A 25,860-nucleotide genomic window follows, 5' to 3' on the forward strand; every position below is an offset into this window, starting at 1 on the left:
GATATGTCCCTGTGTAGAGACGGGTCTGACCTAGGTCCCAGTGATATGTCCCTATGTAGAGACGGGTCTGATCTAGGTCCCAGTGATATGTCCCTGTGTAGAGACGGGTCTGACCTAGGTCCCAGTGATATGTCCCTGTGTAGAGACGGGTCTGATCTAGGTCCCAGTGATATGTCCCTGTGTAGAGACGGGTCTGATCTAGGTCCCAGTGATGTGTCCCTGTGTAGAGACGGGTCTGATCTAGGTCCCAGTGATGTGTCCCTGTGTAGAGACGGGTCTGATCTAGGTCCCAGTGATGTGTCCCTGTGTAGAGACGGGTCTGATCTAGGTCCCAGTGATGTGTCTCTGGGTAGAGTACAGTATCACCCTAGGCTGTGAGCCAGTCCAGAGCTCTGGTGAGAGATCAGAATCACAATCACATTTATTCACCAAGTACATTGACACATACCCACAATGTGACTTGGTGAGATGGTGCAGCCAGCATTAGACAAAGTATACAAAACAGAATACGGACAAAAAAATTACACAACGTCTACATACAATATAAATTCAGTTAACCTAGAATTTGAAGAGAGTAGTGAATTTACAGTGGAATATATCTACAGGCTATATGTAGAGGGCAGAGTGCAATAGCTGGTGACTATATGTAGTGAGTGTATGTACAGTATGTATATACAGTGTTGAACAGAGTGCATTTGTAGAATAATGCAGGTTGTACTGTTAGTCAGTGCTGTGGTGATCACAACAACCGTTGCCCGGCTTCACCTCATTATTCCTAATAACAAAGATAATTTCTGTTAGTTCATTTGCAGAGCTTGGTAACACTATTCAAACGTGTCAGACCATTGCCATTCGCTGGAACATATACCCAGAAACAAGGTCTTATTTTCAGGCCATCTCACACCTCCTCACGTTGTCTCAATGTAACTGTGACATTAACAAGAACACACTGCTTTGGCTAAATGTTTTTTATAGAGACTTTAAATAGACACAAACACAACCACAGCCAGTAATCAGGTCCTCTCTGCGATGGGTTCAGATAAGCCGGCTGAATCGCCGTTCAAGGACGCTGCGAAGGTCGCCGCGGCGCTGCAGATTGGTGATTGCTGTGTAAATCGATTACTGACGCCTGTTACTATCTGTCAAGGAGCGCACACAGACAGACAGACAGACAGACAGACAGACAGACAGACAGACAGACAGACAGACAGACAGACAGACAGACAGACAGACAGACAGACAGACACACACACACAGAAGGAGAGAACTTCCTGTCTTCTGAGAAAGGATGCTGTTGTTTTTGTTAGTTCCACAGACAGGCACAGGGTTATCTGTCTCTCCCAGCTGTGCCACCAAGCTGTCACCTACTGCTGCTCTGAGGAGACACCTCGCCAGCTCTGTAGCCACAGGCATCTCTGTGTGTGTGTGTGTGTGTGTGTGTGTGTGTGTGTGTGTGTGTGTGTGTGTGTGTGTGTGTGTGTGTGTGTGTGTGTGTGTGTGTGTGTGTGTGTGTGTGTGTGTGTGTGTGTGTGTGTGTGTGTGTGTGTGTGTGTGTGTCTCGCTGTCTGGTAATGTATGTGTGTGTATGTTCATGCTTACCACCTTCCTTCTTGATGTTCACTTACATCGCTCCCGACAATGGTCTGCCCCCCATTCATTTCCCCCCAGCACCTGTGGCGACATCTACTAAACTGCAGCCACCCAAATCTGCAGCTCCCTCAACCCCCTGTCTTTCCCTGGGTACAAACTCCAATCACCCAGAGCACATCACTGCAAACAGCCACTTTATAGCCAACCACCTGTGACTGCATTGGTGGGGCCCTGCCCTCTAGAGGCGTGGAAACGTTCCAAGCCCCCTCGGCAGCCAGCGATTGATTAAGGAGATCAACATTGATTAAGGGAGCAGGGGACATCTGGACGGCCCAATTTATGGCCCTCATCAATTATTCAAATGCACTGGCACCAAATTGGATTAGCTGTGACGATTCTCCTGCCATTGGTTCGTTTCCATCCCCTGTGGTGTTGCTTTCATCAGCTCATCAAGCTGCTGAGAGAGGAGAGTTCTGGTTGGAGTTGGTAACTTATAATGCATGTGCGTTTGTGGTGTGTGTGTGTCTGTGTGTGTATGTTTGTGGTGTGTGTGTGTGTGTGTGTGTGTGTGTTTGTGTGTGTGTGTGTCAGACCTAAGGCTTGTATGTATGGCCGCTATGGCACAGCCCCACAGAGCCAAGGCCAGCGGGTTATTCATATTCATGTTGGAGACGGCCCTCTGTGTGTGTGTGTATGCGCGCATGCCTGTGTATGTGTCAGGCCGAGAGAGAGAGAGAGAAAGGGGGGGGGGACTCAGCTGATAGGCTTCTCTCCATTGTATCTCTAACACAGGGGGAACAAGTAACAGCCAGGAATTGGAATACCATCCGGAGCTCCCAGAATCCCTCAAGGCTTCCCCACACACAGGACCTTCCTGTGTTCCCTCATTGGTTCTGAATGACAAGGTTGGTTATTCCCCGAATCTTCACAATACTAGCCTGGTCCCAGATCTGTTTGTGCTATCTTGCCAACAATGACCAAAAGAGTTGGAAAGACAACATGTCTGCTAAATGACTAAAATGTACTACGATCAGTAGGTGCATTAGCAATGTTGAGGGAAACGATACAGGAATCACTGCTCCAACATATTATTTACTTCCTCCCATTCCCCCGGGCCGGTCGGCCCTGAGTTTTCCTGTTCATTTCCAAAGGGCAGGCTATAGGAGTCTGCCGGTCCCTTCTGCACAGCTCAAATCCATTATCACCAGGGAAGTGATTTGAGATAAAATAATACTACAATAATAAATTGAATGTATTTTTCAACCGGATAATCAATTTGTTCTGATGTGGGACCGTGGCCTGGTGTGTGTTGGTCTCTGTAATACGTGTGTCAGAGAGAGTTGTGCTGGTAAATGGCCTGTGCAGTTAAGAATGGGTTGCATGGTCGTTATTGATTAGGGGGGAAATGGTGGAGTGGATTTGTGCGCCCATAAAGCAGAGCCATGTACTGACCTTCAGGCAGCTGGTTCAGTGGTGTGTGTCTGCATGGAGTGTGTGTTAGTGATGCATGTGTGTGATTGTATGTGGTAGGGCGTGCATGCTTGTGTGTGGGGGGGCAGATCGATGGGAGCGTTTTGTGTGAAGCTGTGCCTAGTACGCCTCATCTCAGGAAGTTGGATGATTTGTAACACAGGGAGACATTGATAGAGGGACGGTAGTTGGATGATTTGTAACACAGGGAGACATTGATAGAGGGACGGTAGTTGGATGATTTGTAACACAGGGAGACATTGATAGAGGGATGGTAGTTGGATGATTTGTAACACAGGGAGACATTGATAGAGGGACGGTAGTTGGATGATTTGTAACACAGGGAGACATTGATAGAGGGACGGTAGTTGGATGATTTGTAACACAGGGAGACATTGATAGAGGGATGGTAGTTGGATGATTTGTAACACAGGGAGACATTGATAGAGGGACGGTAGTTGGATGATTTGTAACACAGGGAGACATTGATAGAGGGACGGTAGTTGGATGATTTGTAACACAGGGAGACATTGATAGAGGGATGGTAGTTGGATGATTTGTAACACAGGGAGACATTGATAGAGGGACGGTAGTTGGATGATTTGTAACACAGGGAGACATTGATAGAGGGACGGTAGTTGGATGATTTGTAACACAGGGAGACATTGATAGAGGGACGGTAGTTGGATGATTTGTAACACAGGGAGACATTGATAGAGGGACGGTAGTTGGATGATTTGTAACACAGGGAGACATTGATAGAGGGACGGTAGTTGGATGATTTGTAACACAGGGAGACATTGATAGAGGGACGGTAGTTGGATGATTTGTAACACAGGGAGACATTGATAGAGGGACGGTAGTTGGATGATTTGTAACACAGGGAGACATTGATAGAGGGACGGTAGTTGGATGATTTGTAACACAGGGAGACATTGATAGAGGGACGGTAGTTGGATGATTTGTAACACAGGGAGACATTGATAGAGGGACGGTAGTTGGATGATTTGTAACACAGGGAGACATTGATAGAGGGACGGTAGTTGGATGATTTGTAACACAGGGAGACATTGTTAGAGGGACGGTAGTTGGATGATTTGTAACACAGGGAGACATTGATAGAGGGACGGTAGTTGGATGATTTGTAACACAGGGAGACATTGATAGAGGGACGGTAGTTGGATGATTTGTAACACAGGGAGACATTGATAGAGGGACGGTAGTTGGATGATTTGTAACACAGGGAGACATTGATAGAGGGACGGTAGTTGGATGATTTGTAACACAGGGAGACATTGATAGAGGGACGGTAGTTGGATGATTTGTAACACAGGGAGACATTGATAGAGGGACGGTAGTTGGATGATTTGTAACACAGGGAGACATTGATAGCGGGACGGTAGTTGGATGATTTGTAACACAGGAAGACATTGATAGAGGGACGGTAGTTGGATGATTTGTAACACAGGGAGACATTGATAGAGGGACGGTAGTTGGATGATTTGTAACACAGGGAGACATTGATAGAGGGACGGTAGTTGGATGATTTGTAACACAGGGAGACATTGATAGAGGGACGGTAGTTGGATGATTTGTAACACAGGGAGACATTGATAGAGGGACGGTAGTTGGATGATTTGTAACACAGGAAGACATTGATAGCGGGACGGTAGTTGGATGATTTGTAACACAGGAAGACATTGATAGAGGGACGGTAGTTGGATGATTTGTAACACAGGGAGACATTGATAGAGGGACGGTAGTTGGATGATTTGTAACACAGGGAGACATTGATAGAGGGACGGTAGTTGGATGATTTGTAACACATGGAGACATTGATAGAGGGACGGTAGTTGGATGATTTGTAACACAGGGAGACATTGATAGAGGGACGGTAGTTGGATGATTTGTAACACAGGGAGACATTGATAGAGGGACGGTAGTTGGATGATTTGTAACACAGGGAGACATTGATAGAGGGACGGTAGTTGGATGATTTGTAACACAGGGAGACATTGATAGAGGGACGGTAGTTGGATGATTTGTAACACAGGGAGACATTGATAGAGGGACGGTAGTTGGATGATTTGTAACACAGGGAGACATTGATAGAGGGATGGTAGTTGGATGATTTGTAACACAGGGAGACATTGATAGAGGGACGGTAGTTGGATGATTTGTAACACAGGGAGACATTGATAGAGGGACGGTAGTTGGGATGGTTGTGGACCTATAGGCTGAAGCATTGGCCATCAGGAAGACATTGATAGAGGGACGGTAGTTGGGATGGTTGTGGACCTATAGGCTGAAGCATTGTCCATCAGGAAGACATTGATAGAGGGACGGTAGTTGGGATGGTTGTGGACCTATAGGCTGAAGCATTGTCCATCAGGAAGACATTGATAGAGGGACGGTAGTTGGGATGGTTGTGGACCTATAGGCTGAAGCATTGGCCATCAGGGAGACATTGATAGAGGGACGGTAGTTGGGATGGTTGTGGACCTATAGGCTGAAGCATTGGCCATCAGGAAGACATTGATAGAGGGACGGTAGTTGCGATGGTTGTGGACCTATAGGCTGAAGCATTGTCCATTAGCTGAAATGAAAAGCTGAAAATGAGGCAATACGAACAGGAAGCACTAAAAACACTTTATCAGTCCAGTCCGGTTACGAGTCCAAATCAAACTGGTAGCGTGTGCTTTCCTGGGCCCCTCCACCCTGGGCCCCTCCACCCTAGCTAGGGAGCCCCTGACTGACTTCTGTTCCTGGCCCCGTGGATAGTGTGCTGTTCTCCCCATCTACCCGCAGCTTCTGAGGCGTCTGTGTTTGTTGGGAGGGCTGGCTGGGGCATTATTTGGCCCGTCCCGTTTTCCTCGCTGGGTGCTACAGCTACCCCTCTCTCTGTCTCTCCGCAGATGTTTACCAAGACAGATAGGACGGCGAATGGCAGACTAATAATGGTAATTGCTTCCATCTGCTCGCACACAGCTGTCAACAGCGCTCGCAGTCAATCCCCGGAATTAGCCTAGCGTGGCATAGTCACGCTAGCATTCTGATCCAGCCAGCCGTCAACCATCAGCATGTCTGGGTTTGGGGCACAATACTGAAAGCTCACTCACTCCCCTCTCCAGTTTAAACACTGTTTTTACTACAGGGATGAGGAGTGCGTAATGACGGGGGATTCGACTAGGCAGGGTAATACACTGTTCTGAGAATATGCCTGCATCCCAACAATCTGTCCCTTCTCCCAAACGGTCCACTTACACCCCACCCTCGCATTTAAAAGCATTGGTGTGGTGTAAGCAGTTGCTAGATAGTTTTCACCATTCTTATCTACTTTTAAATCCATGAAGGGAAGTGAACAAGTGTTATTGAGAGACCGCTGAGAGAGAGAGATGTGAGAGAGGTGTGACACCGGTAAGGGTATCTGGACAAACGTTTTCAGATGTTTTTCGGTGAAGCAGTGGACTATCACGAATGTGTGAGAAGTGAATGGCTTATAGGAGAGTGAAATGTAGCAAGTGAAAGACTAGCCGACTTTTCGGAGGGAAGAGACCTTTTAAAGAGGAAGGGAGAGAGGAGAAAAGGGAGGAAGAGAGAGGCTTTTAGCACTGGTTGTGGTATGACACCTTTTAACGGTCCTGACAAAACCCTCCTCTCGCCTCTCTCTCAGCTTCATTCTTCAGTGAGTTCATGAGAGGAAACGAGTCGGCCATTAGAGACCCAACAGTGTTGCTACCCTGAGTCTGATGTTGGGCAGACTTCTAGTGAAACTCCCACACAAACTACCTCACCTTGATCGTATTCATGTTAAAGGGATAGTTCACTTTTTTGTCTGCAAATTTGTAGCTTAGTCTTGACTTGCCTGGGGTGTTGTCGTTTTTCATCCAAACGGTTTAATACGTTCCTTTGCTGTTGGAAACAGTAACAAATGACAACACTGTAGGTACGTCGAATATCTAAAAAACGATTCCTTTAAACCTTTAGTAAACAAGTGAACTATTCCTTTAAACCTTCAGTAAACAAGTTAACTATTCCTTTAAACCTTTAGTAAACAAGTGAACTATTCCTTTAAACCTTCAGTAAACAAGTGAACTATTCCTTTAAACCTTTAGTAAACAAGTGAACTATTCCTTTAAACCTTCAGTAAACAAGTGAACTATTCCTTTAAACCTTCAGTAAACAAGTGAACTATTCTTTTAAACCTTTAGTAAACAAGTGGTAAAGGTGTTTGTTCAGCTAGGAAGTCATGGCAACCCATCATGCCATCCATTAATAGTCAAGCAAGCCCTATATCACTAACAGATAGAGTTGTCTCTGAACATGTTCCAGCTGAGACGGTCTGGGTTAACGTCTGGGTTGGAGACACAGGAGGGGGTCGGCACGATCGATTAGCAGACCCACAACCCCTCCAGCCCTCCCCCAGATTGACCTTCTCTCAACACCACTCCTACCTCTCTCTATCTCCGTCTGGATAGAACCTCTATAAACTTTCCTCTCTGCTTCTCTCCCCTCCTCCCCGTCCTCTTTCTCTCTTCTTCACATCAGCGTGGCTGGGAGAAGGGTGGAGGAAAGGGTTGGGGGGCAGGGGCTGTGGGAGTGTGAAAAACCACCACCCCTAGCACAGCTGCAATCATAGCATGGCTTCATCATCTTCGTGCCCCCTATCACTCTCTCTCCCCTCCTCACCCCCCAGTCGCCTCTCTCTTCCATTATTCCCAGTTCACTGGTTGAAATATTAGGGTGACGCTCTGCACCCTCTTCCACTTTCTCTCCCCCGTTACTCCCAGTTCAGTGGCTGCTATATAGGGTGACACCAGGACCAATTCAATTCCCTGTCCCCGTCACCCCGTGCTGAGGAAGATTGACACACACCGTCCCTCCCTCCCTCCCTCACTGTGGGTTCACTCAGATTGGCAGGTCTCTCTCTCCACTCTATTGTCTAACCTCCCTCTCTTTCCTCTTCTGTCACTCCCTCTCTCTTTGCCGTCTTCTTTTCTGGTCTTTACTGCAACCCAGGGTTGGTGTTATTCTTACCTGCTAATGGTAAAGGATAGTGTCGTGTACAGGAAAGCTGATCCCAGACCTGTTGACCAGGAAAACTGTCTGTCTGGAGCTCCGGGAGTCTTTTACAGCCACAGGCAGCCTAATTGGCATCATGTGTGAGCTAATTGATTGCCGTCTTAGGCGTGTTGTTTGGCTCCCTTCTGTCCTTGCTTTTTGATGGCTCAGTGTATTTAGCACATTTTGTGGGTTTATTTACTTTGTAATTCACCTCAGACTTTTGTTACCTTTAGTCAAAGTACTGGATGTTTTCCCATTATTTCACTTCCTTCATCCGTTTAGTCCCTGTTAGCTTAGCTAACTACTCGGCACCAATGGCAATTTAGCCATTTATCTGGCTAGCAAACCTACAAGGGACTAGGGTGTACATGGCCCCTGACAAGTAAACATAAATAATTACTATAAAGCTCATAAACTCGTATTGGACTGCAGTAGAATCTTTACCACAGCAATATGAACCAGCTGAAATGGTCAGTACTTTGAAAGATAATATTCTGAAATTGAGAAACTCTATTCACAACGATTACATTTAACAATTTCCACTGAAAATGTCTCAAAAAAATGAACTTGAAGAACAGTGCAGATGCAACGTTTGGTAACAGAATGACGGCACAAACAGCACCAACCATCATTCTGTTACCAAACGTTGCATCTGCACGGTTCTTTAAGTAAATGTTTCTGTAAAATGTTCAGTGGAAATTGATACAGTCGTCCTTGTGCATAGAGTTGTCTGGTTTGTTTAACTTTGCAAGCATTTGTTTTTGTTTGACATGCATTTTAAAGCGAACATCAGTGTCTCAGCATCATTCTGTCACTGTGGAATTGCCCATAAAGCAATTGTACACGAGAGGGTGTGTGTGACTGTTATTACCACGGCTGTGCTGCAGCCTTAGGTACGAGGTGAAGCCGTCACAACAAACAACTTTGAGTGTATAATTGCTTTTCTACTACGGGTTACCATACAACATATTAAAACAAAGTGCTGTAGGTTTCTGCTTCACTTGTGCCGTTCTGCTCTGAGGGAAACGGGGCATTTTGCTTCCCATTATATGAAATGAATGCATTAATTCCAGTACACATTATTCCATTTCACACCTGCTGTGCCATCAAAAATAACAATATTTAAATAAACAATTTAATATAAATAAACAAACTACAAACCACTTTGTTTCATAATAAAGTTTATTCTATATTACAAATAGTATTTTGTTCTTGACTGCAAAATAGGAATGCATTATATTTACATACACAGGTATACAATTAATTATAGCAAAGTTAGAGAAGCTGGCCTTTTCCCCCAGGTTTAGTTTTATCTCTTGATAGGATACTCTTTATCTCAGCAAATATGGTAATAGTAAAAGTATTTCTACTGTTTCTGTAACACCTGCTATAACACTGAGCTCTAGAAGGACCTATCTTTAGTTCCTACAAAACGTTGAAGGTGGAAGCTTTATCGAGTCCCTCGGCAACAAAGGGGTCAGTAGTCTCAGACGAGCTTTGTCGCCGGGGAACATGGGCGAAAATGGAAACATCGTATGTTACAACACCAGGGGGCAGATTCACTACGAGATTCTAGGACATTCATTCTCTTCACCACCAAATAAAAACAATGGACTTAGAGAGGAGGACACTTTGGGTAGCTAGAGACAATATAATACATGGGTAATAGTGGGTCAATTTACAGTCTATAAACTTAACAAGGGCTCCTAAACGTTTAGTTCCCTACCAAGCTCAGTCTAATTTCTGAACTATTTTACCTGGGATTTTCCATCAGACTGAATTAATACAGTAGATTCCTTTCAGTTGTTTCTTGTTTATTTGATCACAAGCTTTGTGAACAGTTTGAACATGTTGGCAGTGTAGAACGTCCAGAGAACGCGCTGTTCATGAATGTACCCCCTCCAACCTGAATACCAACCACTGACAGAACTCACCCCTTTAGACAGTTCAGTTGTGGATGAATTAGATATGGTTCATACATTAGACAGCGATGGTGTGACGGAAATAAAACACATTTTACAAAACTCAATCAACTAAGTAAATCAGAAGCTTTCAGGATCAGAGCTAGTGTGGTTATTGAAGCTTCCAAACACCTGTTTCTCTTTGATGAGTTCATCAAGAGACGTTTAATCGTTTGAAGTTGTCCAAAGGAGAGGGGGTTTTTGAGTTAAAGCCACCAGTATCTTTTCAGTAAGTTTGTGCAGAACACCTTTAGATGTAGCAGTAGAATCGAAGGACAGCAGACACTAACAGACAAGTAATCTATGATTGACTTGAATGTATTGTACACCCCATAAGACCATAAGGATTCCAATAATGAGGCATGTTGTGCGATACATGGGTTTTGTATGAGCAAACTTTTTCATTGAACCCTGAAAGCCCTGCTAACGCTAGTTCCCTATTCAGTGAGCTCTTCAGATCAAACAACTGTCAAAACAGAATCTAAAAAACACATCTACAACTATAGTAACAGTTGCCGCAATAAGACGTTTACAAGGTAGCTTTGCAGCCAGTCCTAGGCTTACAAAAATAAATATCATTTTTTATATGATAAAATAATAGAATCCAAAAGGTAAGGTTATAGGCTAGGGGAGATCGTTTCCGGATGAAAACACAGACAGACACTAGAGAAGCAATAGCAGCCAAGAAAAGAGCAAGAAGCTCACTGCAGAATTAGTCTACCAGACCCAAAACCTGAGGGTTCTGGAACTGATGAAGTCACTAACTAATGGAACATGTATATGGATGGGTGTTAGAGGACAATCTACTCTGAAAGGACTAAGCGAAAGGACTGAATGAATTAAAACTTAGTCGTGAGTTATTGTACTACATCAGTCCATGAGAATTCAAAATAACCGTTTTGTTTGTGAACCGTTTAAAGTTTCCTAGTAGCAGTAGATAAATATATTTGATTGCAAGGCAGTTCCGTTTCATAACATCCAAATAGGTCAGCATGCAAGGGTATATAATATATTGGATTTTAAGGTACCACTTTATTCTTATTAGCATCTAACACTTTCACAAGACATGGTAATGACAGGTTTGCATGGGCTGAACGGGAGATAAAGGTTCCACCTTAACGGTTAGTTATAGTTTTAACATGAACAATCCACTTTTTTCCCTCACATTTTTCTTCCAAGCAAAATAAAGAAAAGAACACATCCACATCATCATTTGCAAGGCTTATTTTCTCTATTTTCCTCTTTTTTTTGTTTTAAATTGAAGTTTTACATGCGCTTAAAAAGCCAATAAGGACCGAAGGTGGACCGAGGGCGGTCTCCACACATTCACATCACCACATGGGGCACGTTGTCAAGGCAAAAGAAAGGTCAGAGGTCTATAGGAAAGGAGGGTTTCTCCATCGTTTCTCCATCTCTATCTCCCTCTCCCATCCAGGTTATCACATTCCACAAGTCTGTTCATGTCCGTTTCTGGTCGTCTATTTGACGTTCACTTGTTTTTCTCACTCTAGTTTCAGCTTTTTGAGGCTTGGAGAAGGCTGCGGAGGACGACTACACTAACACACAACATGAGCGACCCAGAGCGCTCAGAGTTTGGGATTCCCGCATGGAAGCTGTCTCCACACTTGTGCAAAAAAACTGACGTGGAAAACCGGACAAAGAGGGAAGAAAAACGGTGTGCCAAACACGGAAGAAACCGGGACGGCAAGGAGGAGGGCGGGACTCGTCCGCGGCTCCCCCTTCGTGACACACTGAGGTCAGAAAATCACACAGGGTTAAGTTTTTGTTGTTGTGGGTTTTTCTTTCACCAAATCCTTTCCCCGTGTCATTTCCTTTAAATACATTGTTTTTAAATAACTTTTTTTGTCTTTTTAAAATGTCAAGCTCCTTTGGTTTTTCGGCTGACCAGTTATGTCCATCAATTGATTCCCCCCGTCCCAAGTCTTTACAGAAGGTCTCTCTCTCTCTCTCTCTCTCTCTCTCTCAGCAGAGCAGATCCCATTTAAGCAGTACTGCACCATCTCTGTCATGTATAAAGCATGGGTCCATGGTAAGACTGCCCTAGTGAAGATCCAGCTCCTCCTCCTAGTAGATGTCAGTCAGCTCCCCTAGTATTCAGACAGTGTGATCAGAGGGTGAATCAGGAGTAGAGTTACCCCCAGGACAGGTCTTGGACAGCTGCCGTGTGTATCTGTTTGTGTGTGTGCTTTGATAGACCGGCGAGTGACCTCCATCCGTTAGCAGCACACACGGGTCAGACTGACCGTTCCAGGTGTCAGAGCTGTCGGGTCACTGTGGTCAAGAGTTGGATGTGTGCTTCTCGTCACAGAGGAGGACCAGACAGACCTGGGTCTGTCCTCCACTAATTAGTCTTATAATAGTCAGCAGGTACCACACCGATTCAGGAGATGAGGATTGTTTTATCTATAGAGTTACTTGGAGGGGTTGGTTGGTGGGTGGGAGCAGACTTGCGCCAATGCCACAAAGGGGAATCTGTTCTTCTCTGGATTTCAAAGTCAGTCAGGTTTTCGGAAAAAAAGGAAAATTCAAGAAGCACTAACTCTCCCCAGTCCCTATCGGAGTCTCTTTAAATACACCTCAAAGCTACATTGAGAAAACAATTCTGGAGTTTGCCTATTTCCCAATCTTAAGAACTGTGTGAATCAGGCAAACCTTCAGTTTTTTTGTCTTCAGAGGCGGTCATTTTGGTTTCCTCATTTATATAATACCACTTTGTTTTTCCACGTTTGATGTGATGTTGACTATAGCACTACAATTAACTGGACTCTGGTTTCATTGACTAATATCCTATTCAGAAAGTCTGAACAAATTGACACCCAACATTGTGGTTGCAAAAGACTTTGCTATCAGTGTTATTTTTAAAGGCAACATAAATAGAATGTTTGTTTCTCCCCCAACATGAAGGTGTAAATTATGGCGATATGGCGAGCTGGCAGACGACCACCCCTCCATCAGACTCTTCTACGCAGCAAAGCTGGGATGAGGCCCTCCCATTGCATGGTGGGAAAAGCAGTCCCCAGCTCTGCCGACCCTCCAGTCAGTCCGTCAGCCAGTCTTCTCTACACGTCCTATGAAGCTGAGCGGATGAGATACCAAACACTTGTCAGGAAGAGGAAGAAGAGGAAGAGGAGGAAGAAAACAGGACAATATGTGTTGTCTTTGAAACGGAGAGGAGTTCTGATGCTGATGACGATGGTGAAGAGATAGATGGACAGGTCTTTGCTCAGGCACGGCTCGGTTTCTGACGGGTCTCCCAGTGCGCCCTGGGAAGTGCGGTCCTCAGCTCTCCAGGCTCATGAAGGCCACCACCTGCTCCAGCTTGAAGGAAAGTCTCTGTTTCCTGGCGGCATCGTCCTGCTCCAGTGCACACACAATCTGACAGAGAGAGACACACACAGCCAGTCCACGTGTTACTGTCAGCCTCACACACAATCTGACAGAGAAAGACACACACAGCCAGTCCACCTGTTACTGTCAGCCCCACACACAATCTGACAGAGAGAGACACACACAGCCAGTCCACGTGTAACTGTCAGCCCCACACACAATCTGACAGAGAGAGACACACACAGCCAGTACACGTGTAACTGTCAGCCTCACACACAGCCAGTCCACGTGTTACTGTCAGCCGCACACACAGCCAGTCCACGTGTTACTGTCAACCTCACACACAGCCAGACCACGTGTTACTGTCAGCCTTACACACAGCCAGTCCACGTGTAACTGTCAGCCTCACACACAATCTGACAGAGACACACACAGCCAGACCACGTGTTACTGTCAGCCTCACACACAATCTGACAGAGACACACACAGCCAGACCACGTGTTACTGTCAGCCTCACACACAGCCAGTCCACGTGTTACTGTCAGCCTCACACACAATCTGACAGAGACACACACAGCCAGACCACGTGTTACTGTCAGCCTCACACACAATCTGACAGAGACACACACAGCCAGACCACGTGTTACTGTCAGCCCCACACACAGCCAGTCCACGTGTAACTGTCAGCCTCACACACAGCCAGTCCACGTGTAACTGTCAGCCTCACACACAGCCAGTCCACGTGTAACTGTCAGCCTCACACACAGCCAGTCCACGTGTAACTGTCAGCCCCACACACAGCCAGTCCACGTGTAACTGTCAGCCTCACACACAGCCAGTCCACATGTAACTGTCAGCCTCACACACAGCCAGACCACGTGTTACTGTCAGCCCCACACTCAGCCAGTCCACGTGTAACTGTCAGCCCCACACACAATCTGACAGAGAGAGACACACACAGCCAGTCCACGTGTTACTGTCAGCCTCACACACAATCTGACAGAGAAAGACACACACAGCCAGTCCACCTGTTACTGTCAGCCCCACACACAATCTGACAGAGAAAGACACACACAGCCAGTCCACCTGTTACTGTCAGCCCCACACACAGCCAGTCCACGTGTTACTGTCAGCCTCACACACAGCCAGTCCACGTGTTACTGTCAGCCTCACACACAGCCAGTCCACGTGTCACTGTCAGCCTCACACACAGCCAGTCCACGTGTCCCTGTCAGCCTCACACACAGCCAGTCCACGTGTTACTGTCAGCCTCACACACAATCTGACAGAGAGAGACACACACAGCCAGTCCACCTGTTACTGTCAGCCCCACACACAATCTGACAAAGAGAGACACACACAGCCAGTCCACGTGTTACTGTCAGCCCCACACACAATCTGACAAAGAGAGACACACACAGCCAGTCCACGTGTTACTGTCAGCCCCACACACAGCCAGTCCACGTGTTACTGTCAGCCTCACACACAGCCAGTCCACGTTTAACTGTCAGCCCCACACACAGCCAGTCCACGTGTAACTGTCAGCCTCACACACAGCCAGTCCACGTGTTACTGTCAGCCTCACACACAGCCAGTCCACGTTTAACTGTCAGCCCCACACACAGCCAGACCACGTGTTACTGTCAGCCTCACACACAGCCAGACCACGTGTAACTGTCAGCCTCACACACAGCCAGACCACGTGTCACTGTCAGCCTCACACACCAGCTGACAATGGCGGAGTAATGACACATACAAGAAATGTTTCTTCTGTATGACAGTGTTTCTTGAGCCTTTCCTCTGGGACCCCTTGACGTCTCACAATTTAGTTGAAGAGCTGAACTACCACATCTTATTTGTTTTTGTATTTAAAAAAAAAAGTTACCTTTATTTACCTAGTTGAGAAGTGAGAAGTGTGTTATCTCTGTGTGTTATCTCTGTAGTAGAACAAAGACATGGTTGGGAGTCCTCCAGGAGAGGTTGGAAAAACGCTGATATATGCCGTCTGGGTTGCTTGTAAATGTATTTTATATACATCTTCCAGATCGTCTGAACCTACAAGCCATCTACAATACATTTCTACTTCAAACCCAACGGTGTAAGACTGGCTGTCCTAAATGGAACACTGCTACCTGTCTTGAATAAAGTGTGATTTTTGTCCACGGTGTGTTGCCGTACCTCCTCTGTGTATTTGCCCACGTAGGAGTAGATCTCACTGAGGGAGCTCATGCTGTTGAACTCGTTAATGTGCATCCGGGACTGCTCTGCCAGGTACGCATTCATGTCCTGGTCACTGATGGCCGGCATCTTACTGATGTCTGAGTAGTACCTGTGGAGGTAACACACACAGCAGACTGTATTAGTGAACTGTATAATCACTACATTTACATACATACACCACAAAATGCTTTATTCTTGGATTTAAATGTCACTGTGGTATTTCAGGTTTGTTTCAAGACTGAGGGATGTTTTAGCCTTTAGAATCTTGTATTGAACCTTTATTTAACCAGGCAAGTCAGTTAAGAACAAATTCTTATTTACAATGATGGCCTATCCCGGCCAAACCCTAACGACACTGGGCCAATTGTGCACACTTATGCGACTCTCACGGCCGGTTGTGATACAGCCTGGAATTGAACCAGGGTCTGTAGGGACACCTCTAGCACTGAAATTAAGTGCCTTAGACCGCTGCGCCATTCGGGAGCCTGGAGTAGGAATCATGCACTGTTAGAGACAGTTGTCTCACCTCCAATCACTTTTCACAGTCTGAGCAGCCCTGACTCTCAATAGACATTTACATTTTTCTAATTTAGCAGACGCTCTTATCCAAAGCAATTAGGGTTAAGTGCCTTGCTCAAGGGTACATCGATATATTTTGCACATTGTTGGCTAAGGGTTTCGAACCTTTTAGTTCCTGGCCCAATGCTCTTAACCCTTAGGCTACCTGCCGCCCTCGTACAAATGGCCTAAATGGAGCTGCAAAGGCACTTAGCAGTGTATGTGAACCCCCCCCTCGCTCTCACACACACACACACAGACTGTGTCTCCAGGAAGCTCTCAGCTGCGTCAGGGTAAAGAGGGCTGGAGAAGGAGAAGTAATCAGCCAGTGTCAACAGCAGCTGAGGCCCTCTGTCAACTCTTTCATTAAAGATGGTCATTACCTGTTTCATTCCGGCACCACAACTGCTCCTGGACACCACAAATTTAGCCTGATAAGTGTGTGGTGTGTGGTATGTGGTGTGTGGTATGTGGTGTAGTGTGGTGTGGTATGTGGTATGTGGTGTGTGGTATGTGGTATGTGGTGTAGTGTGGTGTGTGGTGTGTGGTATGTGGTATGTGGTGTGGTGTGGTATGTGGTGTGTGGTATGTGGTGTGTGGTATGTGGTGTGTGGTGTAGTGTGGTGTGGTATGTGGTGTGTGGTATGTGGTATGTGGTGTGTGGTATGTGGTATGTGGTGTAGTGTGGTATGTGGTGTGTGGTGTGTGGTGTGTGGTATGTGGTGTGGTATGTGGTGTGGTGTGGTATGTGGTGTGTGGTATGTGGTGTGTGGTATGTGGTGTGTGGTGTGTATGTGTGTGTGTATGGAGAAAAGAAACCGAGGCTATTAAGCTAACAGAGCAGGTTACGCGGCAGGTGGGCATTGCAGGTTACTTATTGTAAGGAAGGTCACAGGAAGGTCACACCCACTCACACACACCTCGGCCACCTGCTCAGGGCAGGAGGGCAATTGGAGAAAGTGAGTCGTGGGGTTTGAGAGGGTAAAGGAAATTGGAGGGATTTCTGTCTCCAGGTAAAACAGCAGGTCCACCTGACATCTCTGGTTCTAGGTGACGACGTGGGGCCCAATTCCAAATCGTCTCCTTTCTTAGACACTGGAAATACTGGAAATACTGGAAATCACACCTAGAGCAGGTCAGCAGCCCACGGGCCAAAACCGGCCTACAAGTGATTTTCTTTTGCCGGCCCGCAAGAGTTTTTAATTTTGGAATTCAGCTACAACAACAAAATATTGTATTCCTGCGAATTAAAAAATATCCGTATGTTATCGTCTCAATTTAATCAAGGCATGAAATTATTGTTCTTTTCCAATATATATCTTTTTTGGCTTAGTTGTAGTCAATTTGCAGTGTAGAAATTATTATAATTATGTTCCGGTCACCCCACCATCCGCTCTGACAAAAATGGTCCTGCAACTGAATCTAGTTGCCTACCCCTTGGCCACAGGGTCGACTTGGAATTGAACATTTGGTATTTGTTATTAGGCTAGGGGAATTGGGTCCTGCCATGCTTGATGTTGACATCCAATGAATGGTAGAATCAGGATGGTAACAAGTGTACCTTTGTTTTTTTGCAGACAGATGCAAAATCCAGTTAACAGCCTCCTTCTGTTCAGTTAACAGCCCCCCCCCCCCCCCCAGAGAGCTGTGAATGTAGTATGCAGTTTCCCCTGATACAGACCATGTGTGAATGTCAGGGGTTATCACTTTGATTTCCCATTGTAATCTTCTATCCGAGCCGAGGATCAAACGAACTGCATATATGACGGGTCTGATGAACTTGTCATTGTCTGGGGCCAATTAAATCCCACCTCAAATACCGCTCCAACTGAATGGAATGAATAACAGTTAGAGGCCCTGGGGGGAACATGCATGTTCAACTCTTGCAAACCACTCCAACCATCAAATTGTGCCAATGCGACATAAATCAACAAGACCCCAACACAACTTAAATCCTGTAAGATGTCAGCTTTCATAAATGTGCTGAGTTAGTAAGATACAGTTGTAGGAACTCATACACCGGCCGAGACCCACAGGATTTCTTCCTTGTGTTAAATCATATCAGATTGCTTTTCTGTGGATGTCATACAGTAATAACATGTTAAGGTAGAGTCTTCCCAGAGGGGCACAGCTCCACTACAGGACCAGAGGCAAACTGCCCAATCCCCAAACGTATCATGACCAAGCTATAGGTTTCCATTATGGTGCTCCTACCCCTCTCCCAGGTACGGCTATACAATAACTGCTAACCTCCACAGCGCTTATGAAGATGTAGAACGGAGGAGAAATCAAAGGAAGACATGTATTTGTGCCTGAGTTTTCCTCTCACTCCGCCTTCTTTTATTAGTTAAACTCTGCAGTCTGTCTCTTTGAAGTGTTTTTCACGGTGTGACTGAAGTGTCTGTCGGGCTGGATTGGAAGCAGAGTTGAAGACCGGTGGATGTGTGTGTTACAGATTGTGGGGGGACGGGGGGGTTGAAGACCGGTGGATGTGTGTGTTACAGATTGTGGGGGGGACGGGGGGGTTGAAGACCGGTGGATGTGTGTGTTACAGATTGTGGGGGGAACGGGGGGGTTGAAGACCGGTGGATGTGTGTGTTACAGATTGTGGGGGGAACGGGGGGGTTGAAGACCGGTGGATGTGTGTGTTACAGATTGTGGGGAGAACGGGGGGGTTGAAGACCGGTGGATGTGTGTGTTACAGATTGTGGGGGGGACGGGGGGCACGGGGGGGTTGAAGACCGGTGGATGTGTGTGTTACAGATTGTGGGGGGAACGGGGGGGTTGAAGACCGGTGGATGTGTGTGTTACAGATTGTGGGGAGAACGGGGGGGTTGAAGACCGGTGGATGTGTGTGTTACAGATTGTGGGGGGGACGGGGGGGTTGAAGACCTGTGGATGTGTGTGTTACAGATTGTGGGGGGGACGGGAGGGTTGAAGACCTGTGGATGTGTGTGTTACAGATTGTGGGGAGGACGGGGGGCACGGGGGGGTTGAAGACCTGTGGATGTGTGTGTTACAGATTGTGGGGGGGACGGGGGGCACGGGGGGTTGAAGACCTGTGGATGTGTGTGTTACAGATTGTGGGGGGAACGGGGGGTTGAAGACCTGTGGATGTGTGTGTTACAGAATGTGGGGGGAACGGGGGAGTTGAAGACCTGTGGATGGTGTGTGTTACAGATTGTGGGGGGACGGGAGGGACGGGGGGGTTGAAGACCTGTGGATGTGTGTGTTACAGATTGTGGGGGGGACGGGAGGGTTGAAGACCTGTGGATGTGTGTGTTACAGATTGTGGGGGGAACGGGAGAGTTGAAGACCTGTGGATGTGTGTGTTACAGATTGTGGGGGGACGGGGGGGTTGAAGACCTGTGGATGTGTGTGTTACAGATTGTGGGGGGGACGGGGGGCACGGGGGGGTTGAAGACCTGTGGATGTGTGTGTTACAGATTGTGGGGGGACGGGAGGTTTGAAGACCGGTGGATGTGTGTGTTATAGATTGTGGGGGGAACGGGAGGGTTGAAGACCGGTGGATGTGTGTGTTATAGATTGTGGGGGGACGGGGGGGTTGAAGACCGGTGGATGTGTGTGTTATAGATTGTGGGGGGGACGGGAGGGTTGAAGACCGGTGGATGTGTGTGTTACAGATTGTGGGGGGAACGGGAGGGTTGAAGACCGGTGGATGTGTGTGTTATAGATTGTGGGGGGACGGGAGGTTTGAAGACCGGTGGATGTGTGTGTTATAGATTGTGGGGGGAACGGGAGGGTTGAAGACCGGTGGATGTGTGTGTTATAGATTGTGGGGGGACGGGGGGATTGAAGACCGGTGGATGTGTGTGTTATAGATTGTGGGGGGGACGGGAGGGTTGAAGACCGGTGGATGTGTGTGTTATAGATTGTGGGGGGGACGGGAGGGTTGAAGACCGGTGGATGTGTGTGTTATAGATTGTGGGGGGAACGGGAGGGTTGAAGACCGGTGGATGTGTGTGTTATAGATTGTGGGGGGGACGGGAGGATTGAAGACCGGTGGATGTGTGTGTTATAGATTGTGGGGGGAACGGGAGGGTTGAAGACCGGTGGATGTGTGTGTTATAGATTGTGGGGGGAACGGGAGGGTTGAAGACCGGTGGATGTGTGTGTTATAGATTGTGGGGGGAACGGGAGGGTTGAAGACCGGTGGATGTGTGTGTTATAGATTGTGGGGGGGACGGGAGGGTTGAAGACCGGTGGATGTGTGTGTTATAGATTGTGGGGGGAACGGGAGGCTGGAAGACCGGTGGATGTGTGTGTTATAGATTGTGGGGGGAACGGGAGGGTTGAAGACCGGTGGATGTGTGTGTTATAGATTGTGGGGGGGACGGGAGGGTTGATACTACTGTACGTACACTAGGCCCATGGACCCTTTGTATCGCAACATCACAACCAAGCATCCCTACCTGAGCCCTACTCAAATCCACACAATCACACACCTCTGTCCCGTCGACTGCCAAGCCTCAGGAAGACTAAGGGCTCCATTCAATCCGTATCGCTGAAGTTCAGTGCTATGGCGCGATTGAAATTGAGAGGTCATTTCCGATTGAGCCCACATACGCAGGGTTTACTGTGAATGCAGTCTCAGCTAACGTGGGAACACTGCCTGTACATTTCTATTGCGCTGTAACGCATGCTCTTCAGCGCTGTGGATTGAATCAAGTCCTTATGCTAAACTGTCTCATCCATATTTAAAGCAGCAAACAACCATAAGCAACCATCCTCTGAAAGGGAGTAACTATAATATAACCCATCTATATATCACTGGGACTAACTATAAGATAACCCATCTATATATCACTGGGAGTAACTATAAGATAACCCATCTATATATCACTGGGAGTAACTATAATATAACCCATCTATATCACTGGGAGTAACTATAATATTACCCATCTACATATCACTGGGACTAACTATAGTATAACGCATCTATATATCACTGGGAGTAACTATAATATAACCCATCTATATATCACTGGGAGTAACTATAATATTACCCATCTATATATCACTGGGAGTAACTATAATATAACCCATCTATATATCACTGGGAGTAACTATAATATTACCCATCTATATATCACTGGGACTAACTATAGTATAACGCATCTATATATCACTGGGAGTAACTATAATATAACCCATCTATATATCACTGGGACTAACTATAATATAACCCATCTATATATCACTGGGAGTAACTATAATATAACCCATCTATATATCACTGGGAACAACTATAATATAACCCATCTATATATCACTGGGAGTAACTATAATATAACCCATCTATATATCACTGGGACTAACTATAATATAACCCATCTATATATCACTGGGAGTAACTATAATATAACCCATCTATATATCACTGGGAGTAACTATAATATAACCCATCTATATATCACTGGGAGTAACTATAATATAACCCATCTATATATCACTGGGACTAACTATAATATAACCCATCTATATATCACTGGGACTAACTATAATATAACCCATCTATATATCACTGGGAGTAACTATAATATAACCCATCTATATATCACTGGGACTAACTATAATATAACCCATCTATATATCACTGGGACTAACAATAATATAACCCATCTATATATCACTGGGAGTAACTATAATATAACCCATCTATATATCACTGGGAGTAACTATAATATAACCCATCTATATATCACTGGGAGTAACTATAATATAACCCATCTATATATCACTGGGAGTAACTATAATATAACCCATCTATATATCACTGGGACTAACTATAATATAACCCATCTATATATCACTGGGAGTAACTATAATATAACCCATCTATATATCACTGTGACTAACTATAAGATAAACCATCTATATATCACTGGGAGTAACTATAATATAACCCATCTATATATCACTGGGACTAACTATAATATAACCCATCTATATATCACTGGGACTAACTATAATATAACCCATCTATATATCACTGGGACTAACTATAATATAACCCATCTATATATCACTGGGAGTAACTATAATATAACCCATCTATATATCACTGGGAGTAACTATAATATAACCCATCTATATATCACTGGGAGTAACTATAATATAACCCATCTATATATCACTGGGACTAACTATAATATAACCCATCTATATATCACTGGGAGTAACTATAATATAACCCATCTATATATCACTGTGACTAACTATAATATAACCCATCTATATATCACTGGGAGTAACTATAATATAACCCATCTATATATCACTGGGACTAACTATAATATAACCCATCTATATATCACTGGGAGTAACTATAATATTACCCATCTATATATCACTGGGACTAACTATAGTATAACGCATCTATATATCACTGGGAGTAACTATAATATAATCCATCTATATATCACTGGGACTAACTATAATATAACCCATCTATATATCACTGGGAGTAACTATAATATAACCCATCTATATATCACTGGGAACAACTATAATATAACCCATCTATATATCACTGGGAGTAACTATAATATAACCCATCTATATATCACTGGGACTAACTATAATATAACCCATCTATATATCACTGGGACTAACTATAATATAACCCATCTATATATCACTGGAAGCAAGTATAATATAACCCATCTATATATCACTGGGACTAACTATAATATAACCCATCTATATATCACTGGGAGTAACTATAATATAACCCATCTATATATCACTGGGAGTAACTATAATATAACCCATCTATATATCACTGGGACTAACTATAATATAACCCATCTATATATCACTGGGACTAACTATAATATAACCCATCTATATATCACTGTGAGTAACTATAATATAACCCATCTATATATCACTGGGACTAACTATAATATAACCCATCTATATATCACTGGGAGTAACTATAATATAACCCATCTATATATCACTGGGAGTAACTATAATATAACCCATCTATATCACTGGGACTAACTATAAGATAACCCATCTATATATCACTGGGACTAACTATAATATAACCCATCTATATATCACTGGGACTAACTATAAGATAACCCATCTATATATCACTGGGACTAACTATAATATAACCCATCTATATATCACTGGGACTAACTATAATATAACCCATCTATATATCACTGGGAGTAACTATAATATAACCCATCTATATATCACTGGGACTAACTATAATATAACCCATCTATATATCACTGGGAGTAACTATAAGAGCGAATCAAATCAAATTGTATTCATCACATAACAAGCGAGACTATATACAGGGGGTGCCGGTACAGAGTCAATGTGCGGGGGCACTCTGTAGTGCCTAGTTGAGGTAATTGAGGTAATATGTACATGTAGGTAGAGTTAAAGTGACTATGCGTAGATGATAAACAGAGTAGCAGCAGTGTAAAATAGGGGTCTGGGTAGCCCTTTGATTAGCTGTTCAGGAGTCTTATGGCTTGGGGGTAGAAGCTGTTAAGAAGCCTTTTGGACCTGGACTTGGCGCTCCGGTACCGCTTGCCGTGCGGTAGCAGAGAGAACAGTCTATGACTAGGGTGGCTGGAGACTTGATCATATAGATCATGCACCGTTAATATAAAACACACAAGCACATGCTTACAGGCACACATATACACACACAGTGTATATCTCAGCCTGATGAATACTGTCCGAGACAAAACTCCTCGTTGGGTTCCAGTCATCTAAGCACCACATACAGCATACCCCTGTCCTGCGGCTAGCGCTGAGCACTAACACAGAAATACTTTGGACCTGCTTCACAAGCCCCATCTTTTACTCAGCACTCTACCACTGACCAAATAAATGTAATACAACTCTTATTTGGACAAATGACCACCACTACTGCTGTGCAGCGGTAATCTCCTAACTGCTCACACACATGGTTGTACCTGGGCAGGACAGAGAACACACTGTGGCTCTCTGTCTGTGTCTCTCTGTCTGTGTCTCTCTGTCTGTGTCTCTCTGTCTGTGTCTCTCTGTCTGTGTCTCTCTGTCTGTGGCTCTCTGTCTGTGGCTCTCTGTCTGTGCCTCTCTGTCTGTGCCTCTCTGTCTGTGCCTCTCTGTCTGTGCCTCTCTGTCTGTGCCTCTCTGTCTGTGCCTCTCTGTCTGTGCCTCTCTGTCTGTGCCTCTCTGTCTGTGCCTGTCTCCCCTCTACCTCTCCAGCATTAGGAGGCACTGCCATCCATTCCCAGTGGCTTTTCATTTAGAGTGTCATCCATGGACCAGGGATCACAACACAACAGCCCCACTGTGTGAACTTATGAGACAAGGGGCAGACTACAGTCTATCAGGGATGTTTATGGACAAAATGGCTGGCACACATCTATAGGACGACAGAACCACATGTTGAACTGTCCTCTCATGTTACACTCACATGTAGGTTTATATAGAAACTGGCAAAGAGAGAGGGACATGCTGTAGACACACACACACACACACACACACACACACACACACACACACACACACACACACACACACACACACACACACACACACACACACACACACACACACACACCCCAAACCAGCCCCCCCCACCTCACACACCCCAAACCAGCCCCCCCAACTCACTCACACCAAACCAGCCCCCACCTCACACGCACAGTACACAAACTCCCCAGACCCCCCCCCCCCACACACACAGTGCACAAACTCCCCAAACCATCCCCCCCCCATAAACACACACCCATCCCATCATCCTCTCACCTCTCCACCCAGCTTTTGTAACTGGGGATGTCCTTGGCGTAGAGCAGCTTGTTGGAGGGGGAGTCCTTGCCCAGGCGGTGTTCTGAGGTAGAGCAGGAGTCCATGAAGGTCTGGGCCACCACAGACAGACAGGCATCCGTGATGCTGCTCTTGTGGATGTCGAACACAAACTGGGGGTTCTTGATCACATTCACCCAGAACCTCAGAGGTAGGCTATTGGGGAGAGACAGAAAGAGTTAGGGAATATCATGTCATCCTGGAACGTCAGAACCTCAGAGGTGGGCTATAGAGGAGAGACAGAGAGAGTTAGGGAATATCATGTCATCCTGGAACGTCAGAACTTCAGAGGTGGGCTATAGAGGAGAGACAGAGAGAGTTAGGGAATATCATGTCATCCTGGAACGTCAGAACCTCAGAGGTGAGCTATAGAGGAGAGACAGAGAGAGTTAGGGAATATCATGTCATCCTGGAACGTCAGAACCTCAGAGGTGGGCTATAGAGGAGAGACAGAGAGAGTTAGGGAATATCATGTCATCCTGGAACGTCAGAACTTCAGAGGTGGGCTATAGAGGAGAGACAGAGAGAGTTAGGAAATATCATGTCATCCTGGAACGTCAGAACCTCAGAGGTGGGCTATAGAGGAGACATCATGTAAACACAACACCCTGGCCTTACAGGGGACAGAGTCTATTACCATAACATACACCAGGTACATTTCTAGGAATGCTTCTCTGTGATAGAACACAACAAATGAAACAGAAGACATCAAGGTGATTTTCTACATTTAGACTTAAATAACAATCCTTGTTCAAATCCAAATCCAAGCAGATTACATCCCTGAACATACAACAACTCACAT

The 25,860-nt window shown here is 45.5% G+C and overlaps 1 protein-coding gene across 3 annotated transcripts in view; it reads right to left on the reverse strand.

The window, feature by feature from the left end:
* Nucleotides 1-9,288: 9,288 nt before the first annotated feature.
* plxna4 (plexin A4) overlaps nt 9,289-25,860 on the reverse strand; it is a 496,524-nt gene continuing 479,952 nt past the window's right edge. For all 3 annotated transcript variants that reach the window (XM_029741951.1, XM_029741949.1, XM_029741950.1), the window contains exons 30-32: nt 25,002-25,214; nt 15,612-15,762; nt 9,289-13,481 (exon numbers count right to left, since the gene is read on the reverse strand). In XM_029741951.1, coding sequence (XP_029597811.1) covers nt 13,386-13,481; nt 15,612-15,762; nt 25,002-25,214 — 460 coding nt within the window. In that variant the 3' untranslated portion in view covers nt 9,289-13,385. The remainder of the gene's footprint in view (nt 13,482-15,611; nt 15,763-25,001; nt 25,215-25,860) is intronic.

This window comes from Salmo trutta, chromosome 40 (assembly GCF_901001165.1).
Source record: "Salmo trutta chromosome 40, fSalTru1.1, whole genome shotgun sequence".
Taxonomy (NCBI): Eukaryota; Metazoa; Chordata; class Actinopteri; order Salmoniformes; family Salmonidae; genus Salmo; species Salmo trutta.